The sequence below is a fragment of the Lissotriton helveticus genome, chromosome 2_1 (assembly GCF_964261635.1).
Source record: "Lissotriton helveticus chromosome 2_1, aLisHel1.1, whole genome shotgun sequence".
Classification (NCBI taxonomy): domain Eukaryota; kingdom Metazoa; phylum Chordata; class Amphibia; order Caudata; family Salamandridae; genus Lissotriton; species Lissotriton helveticus.
The window spans coordinates 432612136-432626370 of NC_136059.1; the positions used below are offsets into that span (position 1 = coordinate 432612136).

Below are 14235 nucleotides of genomic sequence, written 5' to 3' on the forward strand. Positions count from 1 at the left end.
TGCTCTCACTGACATTGACTGTACAAACAAGGAGAATCCAGTTAAGTACACCTGATACTTCGCAAGGGCCCCGGGAGGGGACGCAGGGGTTGGAGACAAACTCGCGTATACCCATCTTTGGTGCTGGGGATGATATTATTACCTTATGTAGCGTTGTGAACCGCATATGTAATCTTATTCATTGTATGCAAGATAAGGTTGATATTTTAACATCTAAAGTGCACAAGGTAATATCTAATCCAAGCACATGCTCCAATTGTAGGCTAGATAAAAAACAGCAGTGCATTGCACCCGTGGACAAGCAAAGGTCAATAGTTCAGCATTCTGTGTCACAACAATCTAGGGGCAGTATGCTGAGGAAGGCGGACACGCCTCACAGTAAAGCTGTTGGAGACAGGGTAAGGTCACTGAAATCCTTGCCTGTGAAAACTCAAGTCTTCTGAATCAGCTAAAAACGGTGGGAACTCAAAGTCTAATGCTAGTTCTGCTAACAGCCCCAATATTCTAACGCCCCTTTCTAGCAAATCGATAGGCAGAGGCCCCTCTCTACCCAGACTTATCGCTCCTGATTTATCAAAAGTTTATATAGTGAATGTCCCAAAGTTGAGCTTTGGGAAGGATATAGTAACTAAAGATTCCCTGACAAACAAAGCTATTCATTGGATCATGCATATTAGAGGATGCCGATCCGTGATAAGGGAAGATATCTCTAGGGCCACAAGGGTCTCGTACCCAGGAAGCAGAACTGACTGTATTGAACTTACTTTCAAACACGAAACCCTGGCACAAAACTTGATACTATTAGAGTTCAGATCATGCTCCCCTGACCATTCCCTTATTCAAATGAGATCCTCACTTCCTGAGCAGTGGGTAAATGATAGGGGAACTCAATCATTGTGTACAGGCGTGGGTGGGTCGTGTCTGGACTCTAATGATTGACTGTTGCCAGATGGTACTAATCTCAATCTTCTTGGAGACATAGTTCCAGACATTCCAACCACGACACACGGCATTCCTCCAGGAACCCTGTGTACAATAGTAGACTTTGGGGTGGATATCGGGGGTGATAGCCCTCTAGATCAGAGCTTTGATGCAAGTTTTGTAAAGGGTCTTGATACATTCGGTTCCATTATGTCTAGGAACATTGCGGGGCTGAGTGCCAAGATTCAAAGCCCGGAGTGGGCTCTGTTTGTCAACCAGTTCACTATATGCATATTTCAAGAAACGTGGCTACTTGATCCCCAACACTTCCCAGGGTTTTTAAACTATAGTGTCCCCGCCGAAAAAAGTGATAGAGGGTGACCCTCGGGCGGTTTAACAATCTGGGTCAAACAGGACTCTGGAATTATTGTAAAAGAGCTCCCGACGAATCACAAGGACATTCAGATTGTATCTCTTACATTTGACCAGGCTAAATCCCTAGACATTTATAATGTGTATGCTAGGAGTACAGGGGATAAGAAATCTGGCGCTTTTGCTGCTCTCGATGACCTCATTGATAAATACTCCGCGCATTCACGCGTGATTGTCGCAGGAGATTTTAATGTCACTTTCTAACCTTTGTCAAGTGGTGAGTCCTATTTTGCAGAGCAACAGGACAGTCAGTGGGGGGTCCCCAAGCTAGAACTGGACCCAGTGAAGAGGTGGACTGATCTGGTGATCCAGATCAACTCTATCTGCCTAAACAAAGGACCAAGGGCAGCCAACGGTAGAACCCCAAAGGATGGGGCGAGTGCTATCATCTTCAAGAGCGGTCAGAGAGAAAGTAGGATTGACTACATATTAGTCCATCTCGAGCTGTGGAACTACCTAGAGGACATGATGGATGTTGACCGCCTTGAGAGTGATCACAACCCCCTATGCATGATTCTTTCTTATTGGGAAGTGCCTGTGGCAACCGAGGGTCTGAGTGATGAATTCCCCCAAACTGTCCTCCTCACAAACAACATGCGCCACCTGAAGTGGGCCACAGTTGCCCAAAATCAGTCAAATATTGACTTTATTTTAAACAAGCTATTAGGGAGTTGAGCGCCTGCGCAAATGCCGAAGCCCCAGCACTAGAGAGAGATAGTGCCATTAAGGTACAAAAAACCCCGTTTCTTCAATTAAAAGGCTTATTTGTTAAAGCAAACAACCCAAATAAAGCCCTAACTAATAACTCTCCCAGTTGGTATACTAAGGAATGCAGAAAAGCACGACTGGATCTAGGGCAGGCTATCAAAACTGGATCTAGTGCAAGTGTTCATCTTGCCAGGAGTGTGTATAAAACCACCATTCAAAAATCCGAGCGTACATGGGACGAAAAAAAGTTGGGGGAGCCTAAGGAGGCTAGCTCAACCAAGAATTCCAAGCAATTCTGGAATTTGTTGAAATGGGGATTTGAAGGCCGCCCAGAAAAGCCCCAAAATTGGGTAGCCCAAGACGAGTGGGTGGCCTGATTCAGGCCTCAATACGCTAAAGGCCTGGAACTGCCCTCAGAACAAAGAGACAGGGTTACATACACCCCTTGGGTGGGAGATGTGTTTACTACTAGGGACATTCAATATGCTTTGGATTCCATTACACCTGGTAGAGCTCCAGGAATAGATGGTGTCCCAGCAGATATTTTCGTACACAATAGAGAACTCTGGGGAAGGTATATACTATTACTGGCAAACATGATAGCCAAAGGATCACCCATACCTGAATCCTGGAATGGGGCGGAAATAACTCCCAGGTAATTATCGCCCCGTCAGTCTGATTGACACCGTTCAGAAGATCTACGGCAGACTGGTATTAAACAAAGTTCAGGAGTGGGAGCGCCAGATGAATATCCTGTCCCACCTTCAAGCAGGATTTAGAGCCTGCATAAGCAAAGTCGACCAAGTATTACACTTTGCCATGCTTTATTGGAAGACTGTTCAACTGGGGGGGGGGGTAGCTTATATGCTGCCTTCATTGATTTGAGGGCAGCCTTTGATCTTGTCCCGCGCTCAAACCTGTGGCTTGTATTGAATGACATGGGCATGCCTCCTACCCTTCTTTCTCTGATTGTCAAATTACACGAGCACAACTATGCCCAGATAACAAACCAGTTCCCAGTAGAGAAGGGGGTGCGCCAAGGTTGTGTGTTAGCCCCGACCCTTTTCTCTCTCTTTATTAACAATGTGACAAAAGTCTTGATTGAGGGAAACGTCGACGCCCCAATCTTAGCAGGCGCTAAGGTACCAATTTTAATGTTTGCCGACGACTGTCTTATCATCTCCAAGACCCCAAGTGGCTTGTAAAGAGCACTTGGGATCTTTGAAGCCTTTTGTATTAATTATGGGCTGGAAATAAACGTTTTAAAATCAAAATTTATGTCTTTTAATCAACACAAGTCACACAGAGGGAAAATATTCATGAATGACTTACCCCTGGAACAAGTCAAATCATTTTCATACCTGGGTGTAACCATCCAGCACGATCTGCGATGGAACGAACAGATAGACCTAGCAACGCTAAAACATCGGCAACTTGCAGGGGCACTGAATAGAGAACATGCCAAGTCCTTGACAAAACCGGTGGGCCAAGCAATTACCGTGTACAACACGAAGGCTGTGAGTACAGCACTTTACGGTGTAGAAATATGGGGGCATGGGAACCTAAGCAAGCTTACAGGTTCTGAAAACAGGTTCCTACGAAATCTTATTAATCTACCACAGAGTACCCCCATGGGCCCCGTTTTTTAGGACTTGGGTATGAGACCAATCGACATCATTGCAAACCTCTGTCCAGTATTATACTGGAGGCGCTTATGGGTAACGCCGGAACTAAAAATATACACTATGGGACTCATGGACATAATCAAAAGTGATATCTTCCATCAGTTAAAATGGCTCTCTGGAATTGGAGCGATTCTTAGAGAGTTGGGTCTGGTGGAGGCATGGGAGGACCCAACTAATGCTATATTTCCTTCAAAAAAGGCAATAAAGGGTCTGTATTGGGGATTGATATCCTCCAGATTGTTCAGGACCACTCCCCCACTCTCACTAACTGGGGTTTTCATGGAGTTCAAGGATGATACTCTATTTGAGCCATTCTCGGACGACATAACAAAGCCACTGGATAGAAAGCTTTATTTTCAATTGAAAATCTGCAGTATTCCTGTCAGAGCATTTACATCCAGGTGGTCTAGTGGTGGAAACGCCTCATGCCCATGTTGCCCGGACCCCAAAGAAACTGTCAGTCATCTACTCTTTGGGTGCCCTGTATACTCTGCCCCGCGTAGAGTCTGGTTGCGACCTATGGTTAAACTGCTGGGCACAAGGAGTGGAATAGTGGCCATCAGAATTATTTGTACAAGCCCAAGCCCATTAGTATACATAGCTGTGGCTAAATTCTTAGGATGGTCATGGGTCATCAGGAACAAAAGTGTAAAGGGATGAGTCAATGAATGATTAATTTTCTGATTATTTGTTGTATTTAAATATGGAGAAATCTTTGTTATTGTGATGAATTTTATCCCTTTTTATGTTCTTGTGTAATTTTATCTTTATTTTAATGAAAAAACTTTTTCTTTGCTATGCTTTTATGACAATCGTCGAATAAAGCTTGTTTGACTTTGACTTTGAGATTTTTTAGTTTTAGTGTGGGTATGGGTTTTGGGGTAGATGGGAATAGTAATTTTTTCCCCTACACTATCCAACACTTTCCCTACTGTTGCTCTCGCTGGAGTGGCAATAGTAATTTTTACCCATACACTATCAACACTTACCCTACTGTTGCCCAAAAATATTATGCTTTGTAATGGTATGAGTTGTAATGGTATGCGTTGTAATGAAATGTGTTGTAATGGTAGTTTTAAAAAATGCATTGTAATGGCATGCGCTGTAAAATCATGCAATGTAATGGTAGTTGCGATGTAAAAACCTTGTTGTAAAAGCATGCGATGTAATTGTTTGCGTTGTGACATCATATATTCCTGCCTCTGTGATATCTGCGCTTTCTGGTTTACCACCAGTCCCATAAAGGGTTCAGGGACCAGTGGTAATTCAAACTCAATTTCATATTTTAGCATTGCCCACTAAAGCACCGCACTTAGAAAAGACACTATATACATTTAAAAGTGTTTTATTTTAACAGGCTCATCCTGTTGCTTTGCACATGAGTAATAACCACACAGAATATAATTAAAACAGCACTTAAGCATGTTGCTAGCATCAGTAATAAAATGAATACTTGTAACATAATTAGAATGTTCCTAGAAATGTGCCACCCTAAAACTACTTTTATAAGCTACGCTATGAGAGCATAGAGTAGCTAACTTGCCTCCTGAGAGTCTTGGGGGCCCAGCGCACAGAATACCTATTCACAACAAATCACCTATGGTTATCAGACTTCAGAAGGACAAGAGAGTGTTCCCTCGGAAGGAAAACACAGGATCAGCTGGGCTGATCTGCTCTTATCTTCTACCACTCTTGGCATGAGCATGGATCCACAGAGGATACCCTGGTACAAAGGAATCTCGAATTCAGAGGTCAATCCAAGGAATTTGTATCGGGTTGACCACTGACTGTTAGCCTATGTTGGGAAACTTTAAAGTAATCCGAGATATACCTGTTCTAAGCCAGCATGATAAAAATATGTCAATTCGGACTATATGTTTATCTTGCATGTCAACTGTCAAACCTTGAAACATAGATATCTCATACCTTATAGCAGACTTGAGTTGCCTTATTTGATAGCAAGGTAGGTCATTGTTTGGATGAAATTACACTTTCGCAAGCTCTGCAAAAGATAATGACAGACTGGATGTGGACCAAAAGCAGCCAGACTAATTTAATGTGCTCAAGAGTCTCAAAAGTCTGACTTTGGGATTTTAGGACAAACCATTATACCAGTGGAATTCTTTAAATATGTGTACCATCTACCACTGGTTCTTCAGGTCACAATGAGAGTTACTCCTCGCTATTTAGGAAGGTTACTGGATTTCGTAGTAAGAGACAACCATGCAAGCCATTGCAGTGCTAGACAGGGAAATGGTTTAAGGCCTGGATGCACAGGTAAAAAACTCCCTGTGCATAAGTGTCAATAGTGTTTTATTTCCTTGAAAAAAAAATTGCTTAGCAGATGCAACAAACACGGCGCTCCCAACCGTTTTACTGGCAGACTGTTGGCTGTGCCCTTTGGTCATGTTTTTATATTTTATCAGTCACTAAAGGATAGTAATTTGATATGTAAATGCATGCATGTGCAACTCTAGCACGCCCAAATGTCTCTGATTCATGCCATTGTTAAGGGTAGCTATTTGTCAAAATGATATGAACACAACTTCAAAGTTCACACATTACAAAATAATACGTTCACACATAGAACAAACAAAAACAAGAATCATGCATAACAAATGAAGTAGCCTCTTACTTGACCACAAGAAAGTGCTTAGAAGCTTAATCTTAGGTAGCTAAGCACTGTACAAATGCTACACTACAATTCAATACAGGTGAGAGCCGCAAAAAATATGCAAAATAATCCAATGTGTGGAAATAATAATAACCAATTAGATAGCTGTGTCAGCACTTCATTGCATCCAGACAACAACTGACACAATATTTTAGAGAATGTTCAGGGCCATAAAACTGTATTAAGGTGATTGAATTTTATGATTATTTGTATTTTGTTTATTTCCGTGCTTTAGATTCTTGGCAGCTACAACAGAGGAAACCAGAGCAGTGAGAATTTTGTGAATCAAATAAAATCAATCGCTTCCAAACCTACAGAAAAGCATTTCTTCAATGTGTCAGATGAACTGGCTCTTGTTACCATTGTCGAGGCTCTGGGAGAAAGGATATTTGCTCTCGAAGGTATGAAATGTTATGTATTTAATTTTTTCTAGATAGAGGTTAACCGCAAGGTACTTAGGCAAACTCCAAATGTATCTTACAGCAAGTTTATTTTTCCACTGAAACTAAAAGATGTTTATTCCTCCCGCCTTCAGATGACAAAGATATCCTCCATGTTATCTCAGTGTTTCACTAACATGATGTAAGGGCTTTCATTCACTAGTATCTTTAAGGTGATTGAATGGATGCCCCTGATCAACCTGCTTAAATATCCAAGAGCACATTTACCCATCATGCATTGGGATGGCCAGGATGTGGGGGTCTCTTAAAACCCTGAGCACTAAGGGGCATATTTACAATAAGTGGCGCATCCCTGATATCAGCAGGGATGCGCCACTTATTGTGCGCCATGCCTCCGCCACAATGGATGCGCCGCATTTACAATGCGGCGCACCATGAGGCAAAAACGGCACAGATGCGTCTGTGCCGTAAAAGTGGCGTATTGCTGGAGTTGCGTCGCAGCTCCAGCAAGGCTCTAGGGTGCCCTATCCTTCAAATGCTGCGTCAATCCTTACGCCTGCTTCAAGCAGGCGCAGGGTTTTGATGCAGCATTGGCCTAAAAGTGACTGAGTGAAATCTTGTAGATTTCACTCAGCCATTTTTAGGAGGCGTTCCTGAGCTGGAACGCCCCCCCCCCCTGTGCAGGAACGCCTCCTTATGGCGCAGGGCTTTACAACTTGACGCATCTCCCAGATGTCCCAGGTGACGTCTCATATTTGGAGTCCCAAATGCACTACTTAATTTGAGCCAACGCTTGCAAGTGGGGCTCACTGGCTATCATTTTTAAGGATAAGCATTTATTTTTTTGCTAAAAAAACTTTAAGGCCTATCAAGAGAGAAAAGCATAAAAGACGGAAAGAACGAAAATGAGAAAGATGGAAAAACCGAGACAAGGCAGAAAGCATGGAGGAATAATAACCTTCAAGAGTGAGACAAAGAGGCAGGGATTGCTGGTGGTGATTGTGGTCATTTTTAAAGCAAAGACGAGAGGAGACACGGCTTGCACACGTGGAATAGTGGAGAAAGGGACCGGTATATTTGATTGACTCAGACTCTCGATAAGTGACCAGGAGGCGGTTGTTACTTTTGAAATACTTTTGAAATACAACTCTACTTGGAAAGGCTGAACACCACGAGAGTGAGCAGGAACGCCCCCCCCCCCGTGCAGGAACGCCTCCTTATGGCGCAGGGCTTTACAACGTGACGCATCTCCCAGATGTGTCACGTTGTTAATACCCCGCACCATGGTGCATCTTTTGCGCCACCGCTGCGTCACAAAAGAGGCGCAAGGGGCTTGTAAATCTGCCCCTTGGACCTTTCATATCGGCCTCAGCAAGCTTTCGAGAAGATGCTCAGCCAAGCCAAGGTCACATAAAGCACAGACACAAGAGACCCAAGGAATGAGGCGTAGGAGTTTGTAGATCTGTGGTTAAGGCACTTCAATACAGTGTGTTGACATTTTCTAGTTTTAGTGATACATGAGTATACGTTCTTGGCAAATTCAGTTTGATTAATAGTGTGAAAAGGTTACTGGAATTTTTGATAGTTGTTGGATCATAAGATCTACAGGGCACCATGAACCATGTTCTATCTGACCTGGTACATTGTTATCACGTGGTCTCATATTTGGAGTCCCAAATGCACTACTTAATTTGAGCCAACGGTTGCAAGTGGGGCTCACTGGCTATCATTTTTAAGGACAAGCATTTATTTTTTTGCTCAAAAAACTTTAAGGCCTATCAAGAGAGAAAAGCATAAAAGATGGAAAGAAGGAAAATGAGAAAGATGGAAAAACCGAGACAAGGTAGAAAGCATGGAGGAATAATAACCTTCAAGAGTGAGATAAAGAGGCAGGGATTGCTGGTGGTGATTGTGGTCATTTTTAAAGCAAAGACGAGAGGAGACACGGCTTGAACACGTGGAATAGTGGAGAAAGGGACCGGTATATTTGATTGACTCAGACTCTTGATAAGTGACCAAGAGGCGGTTGTTACTTTTGAAATACTTTTGAAATACAACTCTACTTGGAAAGACTGAACACCACGAGAGTGAAGGGAGGCGGTTGTTACTTTTGAAATACTTTTGAAATACAACTCTACTTGGAAAGACTGAACACCACGAGAGTGAAGGGAGGCGGTTGTTACTTTTGAAATACTTTTGAAATACAACTCTACTTGGAAAGACTGACCACCACAAAAGTGAAGGGAATTCATTTTGAGTTTTTGCGCCCATCAGGCGCCATCGAGGCGCAGCTAGATTTCTTTCCATTTTAAGACCGTGACAGAGAGAGGATTATTGTTCCTTTGCCCTCGTCCTGAAGAGGCAGATAAGTTTACAGAGACTGAAACGCGTCCGCGTCAACGATACTTCTATGGAGGAGTCCGTCTTGTAAATTAAAAAAAAGTTTTTTTACAAAGTACATTGTGTGACACTAGAGAGCGGAAAAAAAGTTGTGTTGCCTCTGTGCACATAACTGGGCTACCTTCGGTGGACTGCCTTAAATAAATAAATAGGGTATTGGTAACATTATATTGTGTTCATTTATGTCTTTTTGATGTATGTATTATTTTTCTTTATGTATAATTGTTTACTATCTTCAGTTGAAGATCGGTCCCATTATGAATGTGTGCCCCATATCAACTTAGGCAATTTATATTTGTTGGACTGCTGAACTACTAGTGAGGGTAATTGATTGTTCCCTACATTTTAATATAAATTGCATATCAATTCCTCCGTATCATTGCTCTTTTATATATGGTGGTGGATTAAAGAGCCATGAGGTGGATTCAAGCCTACACAGCTTTGGTATTCAGCACTTGGACTGGATGTGGGCTTCTAAACTAAATTTAGGGCCCGCAATGTACGACTGCTCACAAGAATCATAGTGTAAGATTGTGCAACTTAAATGTGCTTAGTGAAAACCTACTCTGCTTGGTATTGAGTATGGAAAAAGCCATACAGCCTCACTGAAGCCAAACAGTTAGCACCACCATAATTTGTTTACGTGTTATGCCATGGACATTAATTTGTTTACAGGTTATGCCAGGGACATTGCCAACCAAACTAAAGTGGCAGCAGCAACCGTAAATTATATCAACTGCTATGCTGTCCAGGGATGATTGGCTTCTTCTCCCTTACAATCTTTAAAAAGATACTTTAGTTCTTGAAGTGATGTTGTGGGGGATTTTAAAAAACATTATATCCGAGTATTGTTCGGATGGGGGTATCTAAAACACCAAAACCCTTGCCTGAGCCTAAGTGTTCCCACAAGCAAACCATCAGTTATACAGTCATAGCATAATAGTTAACCATACACTGTACAAACCCCTTCTAAGAGGGTTTAACAAGGATTATCACTGATACAAATAATCTAACCCAGGTGTTCGTACATATCCTTCCATACTATGGCATTCTGTGAGATCCCAAGTAACACACATTCTGGCCCATATTTATCAAGGTTTGCATTGCCCTTGTGGCTTGGGGCTGTATTAGGAATACAGTGCACTTTATCGGCGCTCCTTTCAAAAGGTGCACTTGGTGCAACGAGGGACAGTCCGTCGTATTAGAAAGAATGCACTGCATCCGAGGCAGCCACAAACTCGCGCTTCCCTCTGGGCAGCTAATTCAAGTGCTAGGAGAGAGCTTTCCTGCGAGACGCCAGCACAGGACTACAGCATCAGCATCGTCACCCCAGTTAATGGATCCCATCAGCGATCCAAACCGGCACCCAACAATGTTGCTGGGGGGGGGGGGTGCTGCAGGGGGGCCGTGTCTTGCTGCCTGGGGAGCTGTGTCGGTCGGCTCGTGCGCGCACCATTACTGGCGTGTGATTCTGGGACCGGCTTAAAGGGGGCATTTTGTAAACCCTACAACCTAATATGAGACCTAAAGTGAGGTGCTAAAAAAAGGACTGGGTAGTGATATCCTTTTTAATAAGCTCTCACGCGGAATACAGACACTACCGCATTCTTTGCCACAAGCATAACTACCTCATTACAGCCACAAACTGACATTATCCCTCCTCTTCTTGTAGTTGTCCCTGCAGTCTTAGGTCCTGAAGAGATCCTACATTGCATACAGGCTCAAAAGTGAACCATTAAACACCAGCACTTATCATGTATAAAGCACGGTTCATACAATATATACCGACTAATGGTCGTCTTTATGAAGTGTAGGAAACCTTGTATATATGTCACAAATATGTCACTATTTTTTTAGGTTCTGTTTTTTCACTGGGACACCACTCACTAAAAACAAAATTATTATTCAATTACCAATGTATGTATTTTGTTTCAAAGACTATATAAATAATTGTGTATGAAAGACAAATCTAAGGTGTATTCGACTCCTCCTCTTTCTTTTTGATAACATACGAGTACTGTATTCGACTCCTCCTCTTTCTTTTTGATAACATACGAGTACTGATTTTACTCGATCTCACCGCAGCATTCGATACCCTGTCTCCCCTGAGATTGGTGGAGCGTCTCAGGGAGATAGGGGTTGGGGGCTTGGCCTTGAACTTACTTTGCATCCTTTTTGGGTGAGCGGTCTCAAATAGTTAAACTGGGAAGTTTCTGTTCGGATTCTACCCCCCTTGTCTGCGGAGTGCCTCAGGGCTCTTCCCTGAGCCCCACTTTATTTAATATCTATATGTACCCACTTGCACGGGTGGTGAAATCGTTTGGGCTGGAAGTGTTGTCCTATGCGGACAACACTGATATAATGGTGTCAATCACGCAAAATGTCAGGGACTCCGCGCAGAATTGTAAAAACTGCATGTTAGCAGTCTCGTCATGGATGGTACAAAACTATCTAAAATTGAATGGCGAGAAGACGGAGGTCCTGATTTTTGGGGACAGGACTGACATTTGGTCTAGGGAGTGGTGGCCTGACTCCCTGGGCACCTGTCCAACTCCTGTCTCCCAAGGTAAACATTTAGGAGTGGTGGTGGATGATTCCCTATCCATGAATTCGCAGGTTTCTAGGACAGTGGCCACCGGTTTTGGGCTCATCCGGATTATAAGGAACATTTCTCAGATCCTTTCATTTGAGACACGTAAAAAAGTGGTGGTGGCATTAATATTGTCCAGATTGGACTATTGCAACGCTCTTTATTTAGGCATCAACAAAGGTCAGCTGCGCCGTCTGCAGCTAGCGCAAAATGCAGCTGCAAGGCTGGTGATGGATCTACCCAAACATCATTCAGTCTCGTTTTCTCTCCGTTCGTTGCACTGGCTCCCGGTGGATCGCAGAATTATGTTTCAGACCCTCTGCCTCACTCACAACACCTATTAGGGCCTCGGCCCATCGGACATTAAGACCATATTCCAACAGTATGTGCCCTCGAGGAACCTTAGGTCAGCAAAAAAAAAAAGAATATCCTTGTGGTTCAGAGGTTCAAAAGAATGAGATGGAGCGGGAGAGCCTTTTCAGTCGCTGCTGCCAACGTTTGGAACTCTCTCCCGGATGATCTTTCGGGGCAACGAGTACACTCAATCTTTCAAAAGACTCTGAAGACCTGGTTGTTTCCTGAGAGACTGGTTTCAGCAGGAAATCGGTTTTGCGTGCATTTCGGTCTGTATTGCAGCACCTTGATGCCCTTGGGCTAAGTCCGCGCTTTTAAAATTTTAAATTCATTCATTCATTCATTCATCACATTAACCCTTTGCATTGCCATTGTGCATTTATATATTAAGATTGTTTAGTCATTAGTCCACTGGGGCCATTGTTTTTTGATAATAATTTCAGACCCTGGTTCCAAGTGGGTAGGGTTCCTTTGTTTTTGGTTCTTAAGAAGTACAGCGGGCATTGTTGCAAGACACGCAATCTAAAAAGGCTGCATTCCTTGCTACAAATCCAGCGGGACCATATTGTCGTCCGTGAAGGACAGCGTTCTGTTTTACGAGTGCAGCATTCTTTGCTACAAGTGGTACTGGCTGGAAGTTAAAAAGAACTGAGAAATTGCATTTGATCACACTTGCAAACACAGTACAGAGGATTAACGCAGTTTATTTTTAAAGTGAACTTTTACCAAAGAACATTGCAAAAGAGAGACTATTTATGTATGTTGGATTTCTGTTGTTATTGGTCTTGCCTAATCAGATAAAGATATTGATATTTTTATAAATACCTGTGTGGTGTTCATTTGTGGTGGTTCACTAGATTACTGTGGGTGTTGCTGCAAATACTTTGCGCATTGAGTATTTTTCCTTCATTCTGTTTGTGGACACCGTTGATTAACAGATGGTGTCTTTTTATTTACTTATAAAGATTGTACATTGTGTCATTTTATGTAACAATTGCATATAATTTTATTGTACTGTCATATAACCTGAACATTTTCAGTTCTTTATATGATTTTTATTATGTATATTAAAAACATGTTTGTCTTTTATTAATGATTATATCTTTTATTGTTTGCCTATTCCTAGTCGCTATTGGGTCTAATAACTTGTTGTCTACCACTAAGATTGCCTAGGAATTTTTTACATACACTTTGTCTACCCTGCCCTAGGAGTCTTTAGTAATCACTACCCAGGGGGTCCTTGTTTTTCTCAAGCTGCAAATACTTTGCGCATTGCCTTGGGGATAAGCCAGTCTTCTCGTGCCAAGCTACCAAGGGGGTGAGCAGAGGTTATCAACAATGTATACCCCGCTTATCCTGACTAGAAGCAAGGGTTCCTATATGGACAAAGGTACTTACCTCTGCCAACTAGAGACCCCCAGATATAACATTTACCATTTGTGCAGGTTTCATAAGGCAGTATTTAATCCCTCTGGGCTGCAGGTGGGAACAGAGGGCCAAGAATCTTTTGCGTTTAGTATTGGTAGCCGCGGAGACGTCTGCTGAGAAGGAGATGCAGTTACTGTCAATGGGGGAAAATCCATTACGACGCGGTGTTTACACCGTGCTACCATTACAACGCAGGTATGACAACACAAGTCGTTACAACGACTTGCGCTGGATGGCGCTTGAGACTAAGGAATAGTAGATTTACTATTCTAACACCTTCCCTACTGTTGCGTAGGCTGGAGTTGGAATAGTAAATTGTACTATTCCTAAGTCCAACACCTACAGCGCAAGTCGTTGTAACAACTTGCGTTGTCATACCTGCGTTGTAATGGTAGCGCGGTGTAATGACATACATCCCTGTCAATGAGTAGGGGGCAGAGAGTATGTCCCTTGTGTGCTAGTGATGTATGGTGCATGCGATAGTGGGGCAAGGGCTATTTGACTGGGAGGTTCAATGAGATCTGACCCGATGGGCCCACTAAAATTCCAGGGGTGCGTGCATGTGAAGATGTAGCAGAGATGTGAGGTAGTCCACCATATCGGCCTTCTCAACCCCATTTGAGATACCATAAATCCTGAAAC

At 42.9% G+C, this 14235-nt stretch overlaps 1 protein-coding gene across 1 annotated transcript in view; it reads left to right on the forward strand.

Annotated features, from left to right (window-relative positions):
* The window catches only part of ITGA1 (integrin subunit alpha 1), a 1037437-nt gene that overhangs the window by 456143 nt on the left and 567059 nt on the right, over positions 1-14235 (forward strand). The window contains exon 9 of the mRNA XM_078675060.1: positions 6656-6821. Coding sequence (XP_078531186.1) covers positions 6656-6821 — 166 coding nt within the window. The remainder of the gene's footprint in view (positions 1-6655; positions 6822-14235) is intronic.